This window comes from Apium graveolens, chromosome 10 (genome assembly GCF_009905375.1).
Source record: "Apium graveolens cultivar Ventura chromosome 10, ASM990537v1, whole genome shotgun sequence".
Taxonomy (NCBI): domain Eukaryota; kingdom Viridiplantae; phylum Streptophyta; class Magnoliopsida; order Apiales; family Apiaceae; genus Apium; species Apium graveolens.
In genome coordinates this window covers 235745672-235768016 of record NC_133656.1, presented here as the reverse complement: position 1 = coordinate 235768016, position 22345 = coordinate 235745672, and the positions used below count along the sequence as shown (strand labels likewise).

Sequence of the window (22345 nt, the reverse complement as noted above, 5' to 3'; positions counted from 1 at the left end):
CAGCCCTCTTTACAAAATATTTGTTACTATCAAATTACAAAGTTACCGGGAAATATGAATAAACGGAAGAGAAAGTCGAACATGTGTTTGAGCAGGGACGGAAGGAGGGGTGGCCACAGCCCCAAATCCCTTATAATCGTAAAATTTGTATTAAAATTTATGAAAAAAGTTCAGTGTTGTAAAAATCGAGAATCGGGGAAGATCGGTCGAGATACCGATTTAGAATTAATCGGGATAAAAATCGGATGTATTATAATATTAAATTATATTAATATATTATTATGATTATATTACTTATTTATTAACAAATATATATTTATTATATCATAATTTCTATAATTATTCATATTTAAATTAATATAGTATTTTAATTTTAATAAATAATTATATATATTGCAATAAAGAAAAAATCGTAAAAATAAATCGGATTTCAAAGATCGAATCGGTCGGATACTTTATTAGGGATTAATCGGAGATTTTTAGAACACTGAAAAAATTACATATTTATATATTTAGTAGTAAAATAATTTTATTTTAAATTTTCGCCCCCTCAAAAATATATAAATTTTATGAATTTAGTACTAAAATTAATGATATTTACAATATTTATGAATTTAGATACACGAATTCCGGTCTATTCTGTACATTAAAATTGCTAAAAATAATATTTATTAATTTATTTAATATAAAACAAATAAAAATATATATTAAATACTTCGGAAAAAATTTCGCCACCCCAATCATCGCTTTCTGGCTCCGTCCCTGTATTTGAGTGCAAGCTGAACAGGTGATCTAATCAAATATCAAGTTATCGTAAATTATAAATGAGATTAACAAAAAATCGAACATACGACCTATTGTATATCAAAATTCGTTTTTCAAGTTTTATAACTCCGTATTGCGGATAAAATTTGGACAGTGTGTAACGAACCGAGATATACACAGGAAAAGGATTATATAGGTCCCCAATGGTCAGTCAGTACTACGACGTGCAATACTCATACTGGGCACTAGCATTGTCGTGCTCCTATCATGCGTTGCACAAACACCATGCTAGGCCTTGATAAATAATAATCCAACCTCATTGTTGCGCACCTACTTTTGTGTCAGGTGGCTTATTGGCGTATTGATGAACCACGGTGGGGGGCGTTTTGGGAAATATTATTTTCGGAGCTTGTTTTTTGTTTCCGGAGCTAAAAATGTAAAAAGACCAAAATACCCTTGCATTCATTTTTCTTCCCAGAGCGATATACGTGATTCGGGGGACAATTTTGTCTTTTCACCATATTCTTGCTCTGGAAATAAAAAAGCCATTTCCCGGAGTTTTTTTTGACAAATATAACTTATAACTTTATAAATAAGTATCGGTTTTAAAGAATTTACAAGGTTAGTTAGCATCTTTAAACCAATTGAATATCTACATTTTTAGTAATTTATCAATATTCAATTTCATTAAATTCTTATAAAATATATAAACAATATCTAACCATCTTGCTTCTTACCTCCTAGATATAAGGAGTTAAACTATTTACCTCCTAGATCAGGAGTTAAGAGTCAGTCTGTTAGGTTTAAACCACAAAATTCTTGTTTTCATTGTAGTAGTTTATGGCATTCCATTTATACTTGTAATGAATATCATAGTTTGTACTATGATTATTATCAAATAAAACCTTCTTTAAAGAAAGTTAGCATTATTCCTTCTAGTGTAAGTTCTGATGCAAAGTATGATAAACAGCATGTTAACATAAACTCTGAAATTAAAACCGCTGCAAATGCTAATAAACTTAATAAGGCCAAAGGATCCAAGCAAGTCTGGGTCCTTAAAACTAACCTATAGTGGTCTTTGTGATTGCAGGGCAACAGGAAAAATATCCTAGTTCTGGACAGTGGATGTTCAGGACATATGACTGGAAATAAAGCCCTGCTATCAGATTTTGTGGAAAAGGCTGGCCCAGGATTTTCTTATGGAGATGGCAACATGGAAAAAACTCTCGGATATGGCAATATCAATCTTGGGAATGTCATCATTGAATCAGTAGCTCTTGTCTCAGGACTTAAACACAATCTGCTAAGTGTGAGTCAAATCTGTGACAGAAGTTATCATGTGGATTTCTTTGAAGAACACTGTGAAGTTGTAAGTAATTCTACAGGCAAAGTGGTTCTGAAAGGTTCCAGGCATGGTAACATTTATGAAGCCAGACTTTCAACAAGTTCTGATGGTTCTGCAATCTATTTGTTTTACACAGAATTACTTACAACTTTTGGGTTGAAGCTGTGCAGACTGTTTGTTTTACACAGAATGCTACACTGATTAACAAGCATGGAAAAACACCATATGAGATGGTGAAGAAAAAGAAGCCAACTATGAAATATTTTCATGTATTTGGATGCAAGTGTTTTGTTCTTAAGACTCATCCTGAACAGCTATCAAAATTTGATCTAAAACCTGATGAGGAAATTTTTGTTGGATATCCACTTTCCACAAAAGCCTTCAGAGTCTACAATTTAAGAACAAGGGTTGTCATGGAATCTATCAATGTATCTTTTGATGATAAAAATATTACAGGACTTGAAGATTTCAATGATCATGATCAGCTAACAATATATTATGCTTAAAATATATTAACAATATATTTTTATAAAATATATTTTTATAAAATATATTATGCTTGAATTACATTAAATTCTTTTTTATAATTTTGTATATAACAATAAATTTTTGTGTGCGAAATACGGGTAAAATTGCTTGTTTATATAAGTTATATAGAAATAGTATATGTAATTCGTACTTGTTATTTAGTATAAAATAAGGTTTATAAATTATATTATAAATTATTGATATTTTTAAAATAATTATTTATTTCGCGTACTGCATTTCGCGTCATATATTTATATCGGCAAATCAAACCTGACATTAATTATATTTGTATCTTTTCGTGGCCACGTACTAATTTTTCACACTTGAACACTAATTATTGATGTCGTTACGTACCGTATTCACGTGTCGTATATCAAAATTATAATTTTTAAATATAATATAACTTTGTTAATCATGTGTTCAGACCAGTTTTCGCACACCCGCCGTAACGGAGTTCAGAGATAATTTAATTCTCCTGGGGGCACCCTAGAAATATCTTATACTATTTGAATCATATTTACAGTTAAAATTTATTTTTTGCACTTTTTTTAAAAAGAAAACGCCTTGCTGATTTTAACAAACACATATTTAGTTTAGAAATTAACTTATTTCATAAAACATCACTTACAAACTTTTTATCAGCAATTATGTGTTGAATACTTCCATTAAATGTATTTCTAACTATTTTCCTTTTATCGGGATAAAACAAAATGTGATTAGAACAAAATAAATAATAATGGAGTTGAATATAGTGAGAATCAAGCTTAGAATTGGGGCAAACGGTAAGAAGTTACAATTTTTTTTACCGATCACACATGGTAAAATATTTTAAAAAAAAATTGTCATGAGGGGCACTTGCATCCGAAGGTGACCCCGGGACTCCGCCGCCGTAAATCTCAACTAATCCTCGAGAGGATTGATACATCATCATATTGTCATTTCCTTTATTTAGATTGGAGAGTTCACTTAAAATCGAACTTAGGACCTTAAGTTGATAAAATCCTAAAATTCTGGATATAATTAGTCAAAATACCCGCGAATAGGACTGAACAAAGGTTCAAAACCAGACTGAACCGACTTGATCGGACAAAAAACTGATTATTTTTCAAAATTATGAACCGAGGACCGAACAACTCTTTCCGGTATTGGCATCAGATTAATTAATATCTATACGAATTTTAACCTTTGTTATTTAATTTTGAATTTTCTTTCAAATTGATATATATAACAAAGTTTTATTAGTTTGTACGACAATAAAATTTTTAAAAGAAGTATATATATCTTATTATAAAAATAAATATTAACTTTTTAATGTATGAATATAGATGTTTTATCTCATTAAGCACGAAGTTTAGTTTATAATCTATTAATTTTTTTAATTTTACGGATCGGGGACCGGACCAGCAATATTCAGCCAGTCCTGATCTTGGATCAGTAGATTCGGTTCGATCCTGATTTCATGCCAAAACCAAAATTGTGTCCGGTCCTATCGACAATATACAATATAATTTACCTATATAAAAATCGGAATTAAAATGACGTTAATATTCGATTATTTCTTTCACTATTTAATAAAACACGAATATCATGATCCAATTTTATATTTATCTAATGATAGACTATGAATGCATGATTGTAGTTGTAGTAGTTTTGATCACAAAGTAATAATTTCGCAACAGAAATGACTTCACCCTCCTCAAATGCATTTGTTCATCTTCGTTCTCATCTTTATCGTCCGCCTCTTATCTCTTCCATTCATTGTAGTTTCCATGACTCGGTCACACTCACACCCTCCTTTTCAAAGCACACGCGAACATTTAAAGAAGTTTCAATCTATAGGCGAATATAGATCGATATCTGTGTGCTATAAGAAAATTCTAATTTGTAAATACGTTTTCCTCTTTCGTATTTGTACGTTATCGGATCTATAAATTTTAAAACGTTCGTAACTTATCATCGACAAAAACTATAAATTACATAATATAAATAGATCATAAATCCGTTTTTTTCTCATCGTAGTTAGGATTTGTAAGGCATTCGTTACTTATCTATGACAAAAACTGAAAATTATACAACACAAATAAATTATAAGTTCATTTCATCGTTCTTGTATTTATTTAATGTTATATTAATAATATTCATAATAAATACGATTTTCGCTACATCCGTAACTTATTTATGACAAAATTGAAAATCATGTAACGCAAATATGTTATAAGTTTATTTTTTCATTCATGTATAATGTATTTATTTATTATGGTATTTATAATATCTATTATAAACACGATTTTCGTTATGTTATTTATAACGGTATTATAAATACGAAATTCACTATGTTATTTATAACGATTTATTTATTACGCTCCCGTGGACACAAGATAAGCGTGAAAATTTATAATTTTAGCCCAAATTAGTCGATCAAGTTGATGTGAATGTAAAAGATCCATCACTATTATAAAAAGAAATCAATCAAAACGTATTAAAATTACAAGCTTTCGCGATTCTTATGAAACCATAAACACATAAAACAAATTTATATGTTCGGACATTACATATTAAAATTATAAGTTTCCGTGATTATTATAAAAATATAAACACATAAAAAAAATTATAAGTTTCCACGATTATTTATAATTTGTACCGTTCTTGTGACCCGTTCGGACCCTATATATTCCCTTCCAGCAATCTCACTTCTTCAAACAAAGGCAAGCATGGTGATAAACAGATACGCAAACACACCACCAAACCCACCTCAAAAAATGGATCCAAACTTGTGGAGCAAACTACCAGAAGAAATCTTGGAAAACATACTCTCTTGTCTCCCCCTCAAAACATTTCTCTACTTACAATCAACTTGTAAGCACTTCAAGTCCCTCACTTTCTCCCCTTCTTTCATCTCCAAACACTTCTCTTCTTCCTCATCTCCCTCCACGACGTCGTTTTTGTTACTCTCTCACCCGCAATTCACTCACCAGTATTTTCTCTACAACACGAATTTGAATATATGGCGAGCTCAGTTTCTTTCGTTGTCTTCGATTTTGCCGCCGTCTGCTACGTTGATTTGTTCTGTAAAAGGGATGCTTTGTTTTTCCGATTTGGATTCGAATTCGTTTATAATTTGTAACTTGCTTGCGAGATCTTCGAGGACTGTGAAGTTCCCGAAACACCCTTTTGAGTTTGAGTGTTTTAGTATGGTTTTAGGGGTTGAAAGGTACAAATTGTTTGTGATTTGTCAAGATTCGAGGTGTTCTGTGTTTGTTTACGACTCGATTAATGAGGGTTGGGAGAATTACGGTTCGGAGGTTGATATTAATTATCGCACACAAGGTGTTTGTTTTAATTCCCGACTGTATTTTGCTACGAGAGGTCCGTTTAGGGTTACGGTGTTTGGTTTGGAGACTGGGAATTGGGAGAATTCGTTTACTGTTTCTCCGCGAGAGCTGGTTTTCGGGCGGTTGGTTAGCGATGGGAACGAGAAATTGTATTTGTTTGGTGGAATTGGGAACAATGGGATATCGAGAAACCTAAAGATTTGGGAGTTGAGCCGAGGAGGCGAGAATTGGGTTGAGATCGGAAGTGTTCCTGATATGATGTGCAGGAAACTGGTGTCGGTGTGTTTTCATAATTACGAGCATTTGTATGTGTTCTGGCATCAAGAAATGATGTGTGTTTGTTGTTATTCTTGGCCGGAGATTTTGTATTATAAGGTTTCGAGGAGGACCTGGCATTGGCTACCTAAGTGTCCTTCTATGCCTGAAAAATGGAGTTGTGGATTCAAGTGGTTCTCATTTGTGCCTCAGCTTCATCCTTATGTCTAGTTCTTGTATGTTCTTTTATGTTTTCTTGGCTTGATTGTAATTTGTGATGTAAATTCATGGGGTTTTCACCCTTTGTGATTTGTATACATGTTTGTGTATGATTATAGATTATACAGAGTAATAAAGATTTTAATTAGGTGTTTAAGACTGTAGGTGGTGTTGTTGCTGTTATCACGAAAATTTATCATCTAACCAAAAGAAAGACGATTTCATCAAAGTTTATCATCTAACCAAATGACGATTTCAACAATTTAGATATGTAAATTGTCGACAGAAGTTTTAATATCCGAAAAGAACACCTAAAATTTCACTTTTTTCTGATATGTTAAATAGTATTCTAATTATGGGCAAATTATTCAAATTATGGGTGCTTTTGAATAGAAAATTAATCTAGCTACAGAATAACTTAGAAAGCTCATGTGTTCATGTAAGAATGAATGAAGCTTGGTAGTTTGAAGTCATTAACTTGGAAATAAGTGAGATCTGGATCAACAAATCAAACAAGTTGATGGGGAATAAAACTTAGTCAAGCTTTGTGGAATAGTCTTATATATAATTAAATTTATAATTTGACTTATTTAATAATTTAGTATAGCAAGTTGAAGAGATGATTTATTGGTCAACAGTTTAACACCAACAGCATTGAACCAGTATGTGAACTTGGTACTTCCAGAAATTTGGTTTAGAAAGTTAAGGTCCTCAAAGATGATTGAGAATGTAAAATTGAAATAACGCTTTTAATCTTATTCACTATGTCAGTGTGATTTGATTTGTAATGACATGTTCTAATTAAGTTTAAGGATAACATGATGCAAAGATATGGTTTGCTATGATGTAACCATTTTCTAAATTATTGGGATTTTAGAGAACAATAAAATGGACAAAAGCAAATGGAAGTGATAGTTTAATACCATGTGACAGCTTGTTTTACTGTTCCTAGGTATTGTCCGAAGGGAATGTCTATTTTTTTAGTTGTCTTGTTATGTCTGTCTCTTTTCTTTAGTTTCTCTTTTTATTCTCATATGACTAGTCAGTTATCCCCTAGGTTAGCAAGGGGTGACTGTTATAAGCTATTTGACAGAGGGTATCATGTTGAATGACACGTATAATGTTTAGAGGATAAAATTAAGACGTGGGGTGAAACGTTTACGGAGGCGTAACTTCCAGTTACAACTTCTTGTTATTTGTAGTTTGCAACACTTGAACTTACAGATTCTGAAGGCACACCACGCATACAGTAGACGTAGGCCTTTTATTATGTAACCTGTTTCATGGAACCGGGGGAGGGGGGAGCGTTACGAGGTTATTACGGTTACTACGATCATGACTGTAGGGAGGCCATGTATATGATGCCATCACTATAATTTATTGTAAATGGAAAAGATGGCTGTGGTGCTAGATGGACTAGCCAAGTACTAGCGTGTCATAACTCATAAGATAAACAATCAAAAAATGAAGGTGGTGTGTAAAAATAACTGTTGTACTATAATTAAACATCAATATATCAGTACTGTCTATGCAGTCATCCAGTTGCATCCAAGCCAAGGCATCATGCGGAAAAAAGAGGAACAAGGAAAAACCGATGCAAGCCGGAGAAAAACAAATTAACTACTCGAAAGTAGATACTACTGGTTTTGGTGGATCAACCATAAAGATATCTAGAAGTTCATCAACTGTAGTATACTTGTAATCCGGATACAGCTTAACCGCATCTAAGTCATCCGCTGTAAGTTCATAATTCATCTCATCACCTTTTATAAACATGCTATGAACTATGGCGCCGGCGACAGCATTCTGTAATCTAGAGGCTGCATATTAAAATTCTTAGTTGATTAGTGCTTTATCTTTTTTTTTCGACTTTTCAAAAATGACTGGTGAAGTTAGAAATTTCAGAAAAAACAATGTGACAATTTGGGTCAAATCACAAGTCTGGAAAATACAAAAGTACATGGTATCTTACACCGAGAGAGCTTGATGATCTCTTCCTCAGAAATGTAGGTCTTTTCCACGGTATGCCCGGTTTTTTTCTCCCAGCGTGAAATTAAATCTAACTGAGTGATTATATTTTTCGGGAGCCTGTAGATAACTATACCATTTTCTGTTCGGGGATCTGTTGCAGCTTTCACAGTATATCCAGCTACGTCCTTTTCGAAATTACACACAACTACATTCAAATGGAACATTCTTAAGAAGAATTCTTAAAAGTATCAACCTTTGTGAATTATGAATTTTTGCAAACATATGCAGATTTGGTCCATGCATATATATATTTGCTGGACAAAAAAATTAAAGGTAAATTGACTTACATTTTGTTTCACCAGTCCCATAGATGATAAATTTGTGGAGCTTTTTGTCATAAGGACGAAGCAGGAAATTAACAAAATATGCCCCAAATGAATTTGCAGCTACGAAAGTATATGGTATTCCAGATTTTTCAACTTCCCTTCTGATTAGCTTCTTTATGTCAATACATTCTTGAAACGCTGGAAGTACTGGACTAATTCTGTCAGCCTCACTTCCGAATTCTGACGGGATAAATCTCTGAAATATATTTATATATAAATGGAGATAGAGAGAATCAGGTTAGGTGAATAATTGCTAGAAATAAATTTCACATATATAAACACGCACGAATAGTTAGCAGTTAATGACCTTTATATTGCCAGCCTCTTTCATTGCTTTTAATATTTTGAGCTGTTCCATGTAAGTAGGTACTCCTAGTGTTGCAATAACAATATCTACCTGACGGAGCACCTCCACAAGCTTGTCGTGTTCGTCCAGTTCTCCCTATTTATACAAACAGAAAAAAAGGTCTAACAATTCAATGTTCAAATCCCCTGTTAGTATTAAGAGTAAAATCTGTTCTTGTCGTGCATAGATGCAATAATGTCTGAAATATTGAATTACTATTTATATATGAGAAATATACCTGAAAAATTGTAACTCCCATGGTTAGATATTCTTTAAGCAGATTAAGCTTCATATGATCTTGGGGTTTCACAGGGCGAACATAGAAATAAGTTGGATGACCAGCTGAGGTGCTCCCCTTTACCATGAACTTACCTAAATATCCGCTTCCTCCAAACACCAGTATCTTACTCTTCTTAATGTCGCCCATTCTTGAATTTGTGACGTTGTGTACGCCATTTTAATCAAAATTCAAGGCAGGCTGCATACCTAACAAAAATCTAGCGTGTACGCCTTTGAGTATTGTTCTATTATATAATTACAAAATATAAATATGTTTTAAAGAAAAATAAACCAAACAAAAATCTATTGCGTACGCGGCGCCTTTGAGTACTGTTCTATAATATAACTACAAAACATATAGTATATGTTTTGAAGAAAAATAAATAAATTAGGCCAGACTCCGCAAAATGTTGTGTACACCATTAAAATCATGGCAGGTCAGGCCTGATACCTAACAAAATGTTGTGTACACCATTAAAATCAGACAAGCCTGATACCTAACAAAATATCGTGTACACCATTAAAATCAAGGCGAGCTTGAAGCCAAACAAAAATATACCTGATACTGTGTATATAAGGCAAGAGAAGAATTCTATATTCATAATTTACCTGAAGTAGTACTGGTACAAGACACAAACAAAATATACACACCAAATGGATTTGAACTGTCCACATGTCGATGTCGAGAAGGGCCACATCTGAGAACTGTCTATGTTCTCACCAATAATCCCCGCATGAACAAGTTCCATCTTTGAAATAGTGAAATCTCCTTACATCACGTACGATGATCTCCCTCTCAACTACTTTTGAGATAATCTTAGTAGCAGCATGGCAATCATTACAAACCCTCAGGTTCTTTGCAACTCGAATGGTGGTTCCAGGAGGACTATTGAGAAGACCGAAAGCTATCGCCAGTCTCTCACTATGGCTGCATAGTAAATTCTCCTTTTCGTCCTCGTTAACATTGTGAAGAACACAAGATGTATCTGGCACATAGCCTCCTTTTTTCAATTTCTCCGACAGGGTCTCGAGAAACTCATGGAGCTGCTTGCTTTGAGGATGTGATCCATCACCGGCAATGAACTTATGCACCTCATCCTCAAACTCAATCCAACTGCACCCGGGCTCTTTTCTTACTCCCATGTTCGTCATCTTCTTTCGCACCTCCGTTGCTTTCTCCCAGAGACCGGCAGATGAGTAAATATTGGAGAGCAGAACATAGTGACTAGCCACATCTGGCTCCAACTTAAGGAGATTATTGGCTGCAATTTCTCCAATTTCTACGTTATGGTGAATCCGGCAAGCACCAAGCAAACTACTCCACGCACCTGCTCTGTCGTAATCAAGAGGCATCGTGTTGACTAGTTTATAAGCTTCCTCCAATTGACCTGCTCGCCCTAGCAAATCAACAACACAAGCATAATGATCGGATGTGGGTTCCATTCCATAGTCCTTTTTTAATCTCTGAAACAGATTCCGGCCTTCATCTACCATTCCAGAGTGACTACATGCAGAAAATACTGCAATTAATGTAACCTCATTAGGCTTAACTTCCTCGCACCCAGCTCCTTTAAGAGCCATCTTATTAAAAAGTTCTAAAGCTTGCTTTCCCTTCCCATGCATTCCATAAGCCATAATCATTACATTCCATGTGATCACATTCCTAATACTCATGCCGTCAAAAACTCTTCTAGCCAAATTCAGGCAACCACATTTAGCATACATGTCAACCAAGGCACTTCCTACTGTGACATCTGAACTCAGAGCATTTCTTATTGCATAAGCATGGATTTCCTTTCCTTTTGCTAGTGCAGCCAAAGCAGCACAACCAGGAAGGATAGTCATGAGAGTTATAGAATTTGGCTTGCATAATGATCTTCTTTCAACAAAACCATCAAGTTTCAAATTTTCTACTTCTGCGTGTTGCATTTCATGAAGTAAAATTAATGCCGCTTCATGGAGTCCGCAGACTACATAACCCGTGATCATCGTATTCCAAGAAACAATGTCTTTAACATCCATACTTTCAAATATTTTCTTTGAAATGTCAATCTTTCCCATCCTAGAGTACAGGTCCATAAGAGCGTTCTGGATATACCTGTCACTACCAAAACCCATCTTCAGCACATACCCATGCATTCCTTCCCTATCTGAAAATGCGTCATAGTGCACGCAAGAAGGCAAGACACTTACCATTGAGGTGGGACTAGGAAATAATCCTGAAAACTCCACCATTTCCTGAAATAATATCAAAGCACTCTTGTAAAACCCATTCTGCGCATAACCAGCAAGCATAGCATTCCAGAGAGCAAGTTTTCTATCTACAATACCATCAAAAACTCTACGTCCGCTCTCAACTTTCCGGCAATTACAATACATGTCAACTAAAGCACTTCCGACATAAGAATTATTAGCCAAATCATCATTTCTCAACACAAAAGCATGAATTCTCTTCCCAACATCTAACAACTCCAAATGCGAGCACGCAGGAAGAACACTTGCAATAGTAACTCCATCAGGCTTAATCTCTTCACGCAACATAAGCTGAAAGTACAGCAACGCCTCAGAAAACCTATCACTTTGCGACAAAGCACTAATCATAGTGTTCCACGACACCATATCACGCTCCTTAAACAACTCAAACATATTTCTCGAACCATCAACCTGTCCTAACTTGGCATACATTGTCATCAACGCATTATTCGTAAACGTCTTCATTTCCCCAATTCTCAAACTAAACCCATGAACTTGCTTCCCAAGTACCAACCCATCCCGTTTCTCCAAATTCGAGCACACAAGCGCCACACTGACCAACGTAAACGAGCTCGCCTCCACTCCCTCCAATTGCATTACCCTAAAAAACTCCAACGCAACCACCCATTCCTCAAACCTACACAACGCCGCAATCATAGAGTTCCACGACACTTGATCTCTCTCAGGAATTCTATCAAACACCTTGTAAACATCTCCAATATCCCCACATTTCCCATACAAATTCAACAGCGTATTCGCCACCGTCACTGAAGATAAATCATACCCAAGTTTCACAACACTAGCCTGAATCTGCTTGCCAACATACATGTCTTGTAACCCTGTAACAGCCTTCAAAACAGCTGGAAATGCGAAGTTGTTGGGTACAATACCAGCCATTATCATGTCGTTGTAAGTGTAAATGGCTTGTTGGAACTGATTGGAACGAGTTAGAGAGCGGAGAGACTCTATCCATGTTGAATTTGAGGTGGGTTTTGAAGATTTTTTGGTGAAGTTGAGTGTGGAGTCGGGGTTGTGAAGTGGTGGGTGTTTTTGAGAGTGAAGTGGTGGAGAGAGAGAGGAGAGATTTTGGGAAAGAGATAACATTGGTTGTTATTACAGTTTGTTTGGCGTTCTTGCAGCCTGTTTATTGCAAAACAAAGCAGATAACGCAAGAGTTAAATCTGTTTTTCTCCTGCAATAAATATCCTAATTGGCAAATTTAAAATAAAACTCTTTATGACAAAAAAATTAAATGATCTTAGCCAATATTATCGGGGTTATAGGTCTCGTTTATTTCAATTATGTGATTACATAGGAACTTTAATTTTCCCGTTATTAAGTTATAATTACAAGTTTCCGACTAATTATAAAATTTGTGTTTGAGTTATTACTATATTATAAGTTACGTAGTTAAATTTGATAAATAATTAATATTTTTATATTAAATAGCTATGTAATTTGCGGTGATCATAATTGACCGTAGTAACTAAATTTCAATGTTTTATCGTAACTATAAAAACATTGAAACTTGGAGTTTCCTTGCCTACTTAACCTCGTTCGTTTCGTCAATTTTTGTAATTACACAGGAACTTAAACTTCCCCGTAACTAAATTGCAACTTCAAGTTTTAAGGTAATTAAAATAGACGTGTTTGGTTTATTCATATGTAACTAGAGGTTACGTAGTTAATTTTTTTACATTAAATAGATATGTAACTTGGGCCGATCACGGTGGAGTTTGGTAACTATCTCCCCCTCTTTTCTTGGCAACTATAAATATCATGAAACTTGAAGTTTCCTTTTTTGAGTTTAAAATACAGCAAATCAAACGGTGTTACCCATTTTGAATTCAAGAAACTAGAAACTGTGAGTTACGTAGTCGGGTTATATCGAAATAAACGAGCGCTAAATCAAAAATCGTGACTTTTTTTATGTTTTAAGAAATTTCAAATCACATAGTTGAGTTATATCAAAACAAACAAGACCATAATATATTTTGATTGGTTACATTTTAACCAGCCATTACAATTAATGAATATATAACCAATGGATTTAGCTAAGCTTATCGGAGATCTTATAAATTTAACTCATTTTATTTAGCTATTATTTTGAGTGTAACTCTCGACAAACACATATTAAATTACTACGCCTATTTGATTAGATTCTTTATATTTGACAAAGCCATTGCCACACATTTAACAAGCCTCCTGTATATATCGTTTATTGATAAGAGAAATTATATTTTATTTTATACTAAAAGTATCAAAATATTCCTCACAAAAAAAGTATCAAAATATTATAGGACCAATTTTTGATACACACTATATAATTATTATTTCGATCCCTATATAATTATTTTTAAATTATATTATTAATTAAATAAAATTCACCTATCAATTTGAATCCAACTCTCCCATGACTTCATCTTATTTTAGTTAATGTCCATCGAAAGTGTGACATCTATATATTTCTAAATCGAAACACGTCTATTAACTTTTAAATTGAATTTTTTAAAAGATAAATTTATGAATTGTTTTTTAAATTCAAAAAAGTAGAACCATGTTTCTAGTACTAAAAGTACCAAAGTATTGTAGTAGCAGATTTTGGTTTTTTGGTACTCAAAGCATATTTATTATTTTGATATATATTTAGTTATTTTTAAATTATATCTCTTCTATATATAATAGGAGAATAAGGGGATAAAATTCATGAGATTAAAAAGTCTCATTAAAAAGACTAAATTACCCCTATTTTTAATATTTATATAAAATATGGAGAACAGGGGAATAAAATTCATGAGATTAAAAAGTCTCATTTAAAAAACTAAATTACCCCTAATTTTAATATAAGTCTCATTGAAAAGACTAAATTATCCCTATTTTTAATATTTATATAAAACATGTGGTTTGTGGGAATCGAACTTGAGATATTTCATTCACCTATACAACATCACCACTACACAATATTGTCACATGTGTTTTTTATCATCCACATAATATGTAAGTATGGTGAATGAATATTTTATTTAACTTTAAAGATAGTTACTTGAATTACGCAAAAAAAAGATAGTTACTTGAATATTTGTACTTTTAAATTTAAAAAATTGAATTTCAGATATAAAGTTAGGCATAGTACTTAAATGTATTATTATCTTATTTATTAACATATTTTTAACATATTTTTTATTATAAAAAATAATTAAAATGTACATATATAATTTTTAAAGAAAATATTGAAAATAAAATTGCTTATATATAAATAATCTATATTGGTATTACATATTTATATAAGTTCGAATTAAAACGAGTCAATTTATTTTAGTTTATTTCTAATTTGAAATCAGAACTTGACTCGTTATTCAAAAAATACTTGAAAAATATCGTCACATTATATGTTTAGTATATTTAAATAAAAAGCTTAGCGAGAATATCTTACCAATAATGTGAAATTTTTTAATATCTTATTTTACTATAAATAATGTGTTTGAGGTCTTTATAGGATCGAGTCAATTGATTATTTGTATTAAAATTACTAACTTCACTGATAGCGCATTATTGTTTTTGGAACTTGTCCCGATTTTAAAAAATTCGAAATTTGATAGGTGATCTCACGAGATTTGTCAAAACTACGAATATATATTTAATCGATTTATTTTTCATTTTTCACTATAAAAAACTAGTTTTTTAAAAAAGAATTGTTTTAGATAAGTAATATTCATTGATCAAGATAATATTGTACAAATATTTTAAATTATTCAAATAAAATGTATATCCATACTGTATTGTGGCGTTTGATTCAATGCATTTTATGCTATTTAGAGAAAAATATATATTGTTCAATAGTTTGAATGAATTTTCGAGTTCAATTCATATTTATAAAACTTTATCGAATTGAAAAATATTTAATTTTTGAAGAATAGTATACAATGTTATCAAATTGTTATATGAAGAAATATTAGATTCGTAATGAAAGAAATTTAAAAGCGGATTAAATAACGATATAATTACAATATTTCCTTTGGATTCTTGAAAAAAAATCATGAATATCAATAATAAGTCTTTACGAATCATAACTAATACTGAGTGGCGTAAAAAATAAATATGAATTGTTTGTTAGTGATAATGTGAATACCATATATAAATTATCACAATTTATTTATTACATAATTTTAATTTTTGAATAATTATAGATGAATGTTATTTAAGTAATCAATTGTCTCACTAGATGTTAATAATTATTATACATGTACATAAATCAGATATTTAGCATATAAATAATTGAAACCATCGTAATTTACTAAGAAATGTAACATATTATAATTTACATGCTAACACACACATACAACTTAATCTTACTTTATTAACAATAGTGTAAATAAAAAACTAATATTTTTTCATACATACATACGCTGAATTTCAAAAACTAACATTTTTCATTAAAATCAACCTTTATATTAATAGTAGTGTAAATTTTACATTATTGTATATTATAATTGCAAGTCATTCTGACTTCAGTTATGTATTTTTTATCTTTTAAATTGAGTAAGTTAATTGTAAGTTAGTAGTGAACTCATTAATAATATAAATCGGTACATATAATTTATTTAAATAAAATTTAATTTTTTTGGTCAATTCTTTATTCAACATATATGTTCATTTTTAGTTTTTTCTTTGTAAACATACTAACGACAGATTAAGCTTAATCGTTTCATTTTAAACGTACACTGACTATCATGTTTTTATTTATTCATTAAATACAAATCATACAACACAAATAAGAATATACGTTTTGCTTAATGAGCTGCATTAGAAACATTGTTTAATTTGGTAATGTTTTGTATGAAAATAATACGCATTGATAAACAATCAACTTGTATTTGATATATGTTAGATATTGTACAACATTTACAAATAAGAAAACAACTATGAACCTTATAATCGCATGATACAATTTTTTTTTTTAAAAATGACCTGTGTCTATTATTATGTTAGTTATTAATTAAATCATAAGACCTACCTATTAACACGAGTCATCTACTCCATAGACTTCAATATTTTTGGTCAATGTCCACAAAAATAGTGATGTTTATATACTTCTAAATTGAAAGATATATTTTTACTTTTAATTAAATTTTCTTAAAAGATAATTTATAAATTGTATTTAAATTTAATTAAACAGAATAAAAATAAAATTTATTTAGCTTTAACTTGAAAAAATATATAAATAATAATAAAGTAATATTAAGAAATATTCAATTATCTAAAATAACAAAGATGTTTAATTTTTATGATAATTATACGATTTGTTTCATAAAAAAATTCTATTAGTTATTAAATTAACATGTTAGAATTTTATAATCAGTAAAACAACAAAGTACTATATGGTGAAATTTCATAACACCACTCGAGAGTTAATAGCATTTATATGTTATACATTCTTATCATGTTCAATTTTTACAAGTACTAATTCAATATTTCATGTTAATATTTTAATTTTGTTCCGTGTTTTGCATGAGGTTATGGGGTTATGAGGTTCAATTCTACAAAAATATTGATTTCAATTTTTAATATATAATACATTCTTATTATGTTTAAATTTTTACAAATACTAATTTAATATTATATTAATATTTTAATTTCGATTTGTGTTTCATATGGGATTATGGTATGAGGTTCAGTTCTATGCAAATTTTAATTTGAATTTTTAATCTCGTTCCGTATTCACACATGTTATAAACTAGTATAATATAATTTCATAAATTATTTTAAAAAAAATCTAAGTTATAATTTTATTAAAAAAGTTTTTAAAAGTAAATTATAAAATTACACTTACATATCTCATATCACGTGTTGCTCATTAAAAAAAGATCATAAAAAAAAGACTATAAAAAATGAGCAGGCCAAGTAAAATATGACCAAAGATAATATTAGTAGATAATTTAATATTATAGTTTTGTTATATAATCGTGATTTTGTTTTGAGAGTATTATATTTTACATTAAATAATAAAAATAAGAAAAAAATGATCAAAGTACCTCATTTTAGAGATACATATGCTCAAAATACGTATTAATGGGCCGTCATATGCGTTCAACACAAATGGGAGAAATAGATATTATAATTGTTAAATTAAATTGTTATAAACAATGTGCAAAGACTTGTCCTTCTCGGACCAAACTAGTATAGGAATTTAGATGTGTATAGGATATATACATGTATAATTCATAATACAAATGTGTATATTTTTGCATAAAACTAAAAAAATAGTAAATACATATATTGATGATGCGTATAATTTTGTTATAAAGTATTGTAAATACTTAATATAAATTTTATTCATCTTTTTTAGAGCTAATATATATGTGATAATTTTTTGACAGTATTTTAAAGTTCCATTATATCTAAATTCTAGCAAATAATAAATATTTAATAATATTATATTATTATAAGAAATCAAATTTAAATTTTTCATAAATACTTTTAAACAAATATTACTACATGGTAACAAGAATGAAGTTGTTCTTTTAAGAAAATGTATAAAATTTTTCACGTGTATTTGAAATTATCAAAATATAATGAATTTGTTAATTAGTTATCCCATGTTACAAGAATGAAATTGCTCGGTTCATGTTGGAATGAAATTAATATTTCGGGAAATACACTTATTTGATCAATTTTTCAAAATATAATTAAAATAAATACAACAATTCTTTAATCACTCTAAACTTGTCTTCAATAATACCACATATAATTATAGCTACTCTAAACAATTCTTCACGTATGGTCATTGGGGTTGAAAAGGTTAATGAATGATATTTGTAGCGATAAATAACTCCGCTTGCAGGTGGTTGTATTCTCATTTCACGTAGGTGTTTGAGTTTGTTGTCATTTTGGGAGGAAGATAATGTTAATGATGTACTAGACATTTTGAGGCAGGAAATTAATTTTTATAGTCTTAATGTATAAAATTGTTTATTGATGTTTAGTCCTCAGTGATCATTTAAATATATGAAATTGTATTGCATTTATAAAAAATTCATAAATTCGAAATCATATCCGAACCACTTTTTATTTTGTATAAATATTTTCATTTATTTTGACCATTAAAATTTAATTAAATTTACAAAGTCTCGAAACCTACCGATTGACCACATCGGCATATAATAAATTTGTATTGTCATCCAGTAGGGCGTACAATAAGATTGAATTATAAATTAAAAAAAACAGTTTCAATTATATTTTTTTTGAAATAATTTGAGTTATAAAGTTTAAATCTACTCCTTTCGGCACTTTTTAGTTGTCATTGGAAAAAAAATACACATATTAAAAATATTGATTTATAAAAGTTTTTTGTAGATACCCCTAATTATTATATTAAATGATGAAATATGAGCGTGTTTATTGATTGTAAAGTTAAACATTAAAATAATCATTGCAGAGGTGGACATGAAAAATTTTGTACAAAAAAGTGTATTGAAACAAGAATAAGACAATTATTTAGGGATAATTTTAATGTGATAACTAAAAAAGACGGAAGAAGTATCATATTTAATATTGATAAATTAGAGACGAGATCAAAAAATTACGATATAGATTTTTGACGGTCAGTGAATGGGTTTGCTATCATTTTTGGAGGAAGATGATGATGAGCAAGACATTTTGAAACAAAAAATAATTTTTATAGTTATAGTGTATAAAACTATGGAGTAATGGCCAGACACTCATACAATGATCCTTTAAATAGATGAAATTGAAATACATTCAAAAAAATTGTCATAAATTCGAAAATCGTATCCCAACTGTTTTTTATTTTATATAAATATTTTTATGTGTTTTGACCATGAAAATTTAATGAGATTCACAAAATCTTGAAATCTACATATAGATTACATTAGCATGTAATAAATTTTTGTTCTCATCTTGTGGTATAAATATCAAGTTAATTTCACGGAATCTATAAAATATTTTTGCAAGATTATATATATCTAATTTTTCTTGGCTCATTAACTATCATATGCCATTTTTGTAGAAAAACATCTTCTGAAAATTTCAAATGATATTTCAAATTTATCTCGATTTTTTTATTAAAATCTAAAATCTTGTAATAAATTATATATATTCTATTTTTTATAGCACCAAATTTCAATAAATTGTGTCAAAGATAATAAGAAATCTAGATCGTAATTTTTTTTATCTAACATATAATTTTTCAATGTTAAATTATGATATTTCATCTGTTCTATTTAGTTGTCACTTTAAATTTGACCGTATATATTTGTCTCACTCTTGTTTGAATGAACTTTTTTGTATCTTTGCGCTACTTTCTAATGTTAAATTATTTTATAGTTATAAATAATTGAATGCTGATATTTTAATATGTTGCGACAACCCAAAAAATGAAGGCAACCCCGCACATATATATACAATGGCGGACACATAATTTTTTTTTCAGGGGGACCGTAATATATGATAATAATAATAATAATGAAAAATTATATTACAAAATAATAAAATTTAAGATTTTTTTAATATCTACTCAGGTTATTCGGTTATTAACAAGCAAACTTACAAAATAATAATGTATACCCTTGATTTGTAAAAAAAACCGTGTAAAAGGATCATGTGCAAGAAGATTAATAGGAAAAAAAATCAAAATGAAAGATAATATGAGTAAAAAATTAATAAAAAATAGTAATAGATGGAGCAGTGCAATATTGAACCATGATCTTTATATCAAATACAACACCCGACTACCAGTTGAGCTGCAATACATAAGTGTCCAAGAGGTATAAGAGCACTGTTTATTATAATTTAAGGGTGGGTTAGAGACCCCTTTGGACCCCTAGATCCGCCTAAGGATATATATACATGGGAAGATGATCAAATAAAACCAACCTTATTTTAAAATTAGAAACGAATGACACCCATTAATTTTTAAACTTCAATTGAATCACCACCACACAAATCTTATCAAACCCCACTCTCTCTCCACCTTTCAACAACTTCGCCACGTACATCTGCATGTATATATTCTTCTATCATTTTTAATTTAATTTTTTCCGTTAATTGATTAATTATTTTTAAAATCTGACTTATTTTTCTCCATCTTCCAACAACCAATTTTGATACCATATTTGTTATATTCCGACAATAAATCATTATTTATACTTATCGAAATCATTAAATCGAAATCATTATTATTTCATAACTTCCTATATTTTAGTTATTCCCGTAAGTATAAACAATTATTTATTGTCGGAACATGACACATATGATATGCATACTGATAGTTGAAGGATGTACAAAAATACCGTGAAGTCGGATTTTTAAAAAAATCATTGAATGATAGGAAAAATCTATTTAAAATAGAGGGGATTAAGCGAGGTTGTGCGTATGAGGGTGTATTTAGGTTGTATATGGGTTGGGTTGGGTTTAGGTTTCTAATTTTTATTTTAAGGTTGTTTCTATTTAAACGGGTTAAATAACTAAATCATATTCAAACTCAACCCCAACTTTCAACTGGATCACTCAAGTCAAGAAGTTTTCATTCAACTCGTTGGACTTGAAAATGCTAACAAACAGGTAACTAAACTAAAAAAAGACTTGCACGACCGTTAGATTCTATTGACTTTCAACGGACGACCGTTAGTCCATGTCAAATTAGCATTAACTTAGCTACAATAAAGCTCCAACTCAGGTCTAGAGCCGGCCAATTGTGCGGGTTTAAACCGCTCGTTCGGGACCGGCTCGTACGGAAACCCGGAATTATTCGGCCCAAACTGGGCCGGTTCAAGACCGCACAATTCGTTAAAAGCTGCGAGCCGGTTACGAATATAGAATTAGAAAACCGAGACCGACCCGGCCCGCACAAACCTGCTCGAACCGACGAGCCGCACGAGCTGCACAGCCCGGCCGGCCGGCCGGCCCGCCCAGCCCGCGGTTCTAGTGAAACATTCCTTAGCTGCTTTGTTTAACTCATTGTTATATTATTGGAGTCTTTTATTTTATTCTCCACTTTCGTCTTTATAGATGGAATATCTATGTCTTGATTATTTTTGTTTTTAGTTCTCCATATTAGGCATTTTCTAGTAAATAAATTTTGTACATTGTGGTGTTTGTCTTGTATTATTGCATAGAGATTAAAGGTTGGATATTAATAGTTGCCGAGAAAAAATTGCAACCCACTTTCTTTGATTTGGAACTAGTTTAACTTGGAAAAATATTTAATATCCTAAAAAAACATAAAAAACAACCATGATATCTTTTGTTTTGTGCACCAGAATAAAACTTTCAGTGTAATTTTGTATGATGCAAATTTACAAGTGTATAAATCGCCAAATTCGGCCCGCACGACTCGCACAAGCACGCGAGCTTGCGAAGTTTAGTGCCGGTTACGAGTCTTATTTTCTTTATCCGAGCCCGGCCCAGCCCGGTTCGTAAATTCTATGTGTCGGTTCAGTGTTCATGCTTCGCGAGCTCAACCCGTGTTTAACCCGGCCCGGCCCGCACGGACCGCCCAACTGGCCAGCACTACTCAGGTCCAACAAAATTCTCATATTTGAGCCCAACCAATTGAAATCACTTGATCCCGAACTTAAAAACCAACCACATATTTACACATTCCATTAATAAAGTTATCATCTAGTCAATTTCCCGACCTTCGTCATTA

The 22345-nt window shown here is 31.0% G+C and overlaps 3 protein-coding genes across 4 annotated transcripts; 1 reads left to right on the top strand and 2 right to left on the bottom strand.

The window, feature by feature from the left end:
- The first annotated feature begins 5348 nt into the window (after positions 1 to 5348).
- LOC141692960 (F-box/kelch-repeat protein At5g43190) lies at positions 5349 to 6604 on the top strand. The gene has a single exon (XM_074497930.1). The coding sequence runs from the start codon at positions 5350 to 5352 to the stop codon at positions 6454 to 6456; it is 1107 nt and encodes a 368-aa protein (XP_074354031.1). The 5' UTR covers position 5349; the 3' UTR covers positions 6457 to 6604.
- Positions 6605 to 7920: 1316 nt separating this feature from the next.
- LOC141690075 (isoeugenol synthase 1-like) lies at positions 7921 to 10172 on the bottom strand. 2 transcript variants are annotated; one of them, XM_074494676.1, is made up of 6 exons: positions 10036 to 10172; positions 9386 to 9633; positions 9109 to 9243; positions 8763 to 8997; positions 8417 to 8620; positions 7921 to 8264 (listed from the first exon to the last, which is right to left on the bottom strand). In XM_074494676.1, exons 2-6 carry the CDS (start codon positions 9572 to 9574, stop codon positions 8065 to 8067), a joined length of 963 nt encoding a protein of 320 aa, XP_074350777.1. In that variant the 5' UTR covers positions 9575 to 9633; positions 10036 to 10172; the 3' UTR covers positions 7921 to 8064. The 2 variants fall into 2 exon arrangements, with proteins under 2 accessions (XP_074350777.1, XP_074350778.1); XM_074494677.1 differs by having other exon boundaries at positions 9386 to 9644; positions 10036 to 10169.
- Positions 10086 to 12869, bottom strand: LOC141690074 (pentatricopeptide repeat-containing protein At3g57430, chloroplastic). Its single transcript, XM_074494675.1, has one exon. The coding sequence runs from the start codon at positions 12781 to 12783 to the stop codon at positions 10144 to 10146; it is 2640 nt and encodes an 879-aa protein (XP_074350776.1). The 5' UTR covers positions 12784 to 12869; the 3' UTR covers positions 10086 to 10143.
- Positions 12870 to 22345: the final 9476 nt, after the last annotated feature.

Coding starts and splice junctions, on each gene's coding strand:
- LOC141692960 (XM_074497930.1), top strand. CDS start 5,350: ATGGTGATAAACAGATACGCAAACACACCACCAAACCCACCTCAAAAA.
- LOC141690075 (XM_074494676.1), bottom strand. CDS start 9,574: ATGGGCGACATTAAGAAGAGTAAGATACTGGTGTTTGGAGGAAGCGGA. Junction 8,998..9,108: donor AAGAGGCTGGCAATATAAAG/GTCATTAACTGC, acceptor AATATATTTCAG/AGATTTATCCCGTCAGAATT. Junction 8,621..8,762: donor TGGGACTGGTGAAACAAAAT/GTAAGTCAATTT, acceptor ATTTGAATGTAG/TTGTGTGTAATTTCGAAAAG.
- LOC141690074 (XM_074494675.1), bottom strand. CDS start 12,783: ATGTTATCTCTTTCCCAAAATCTCTCCTCTCTCTCTCCACCACTTCAC.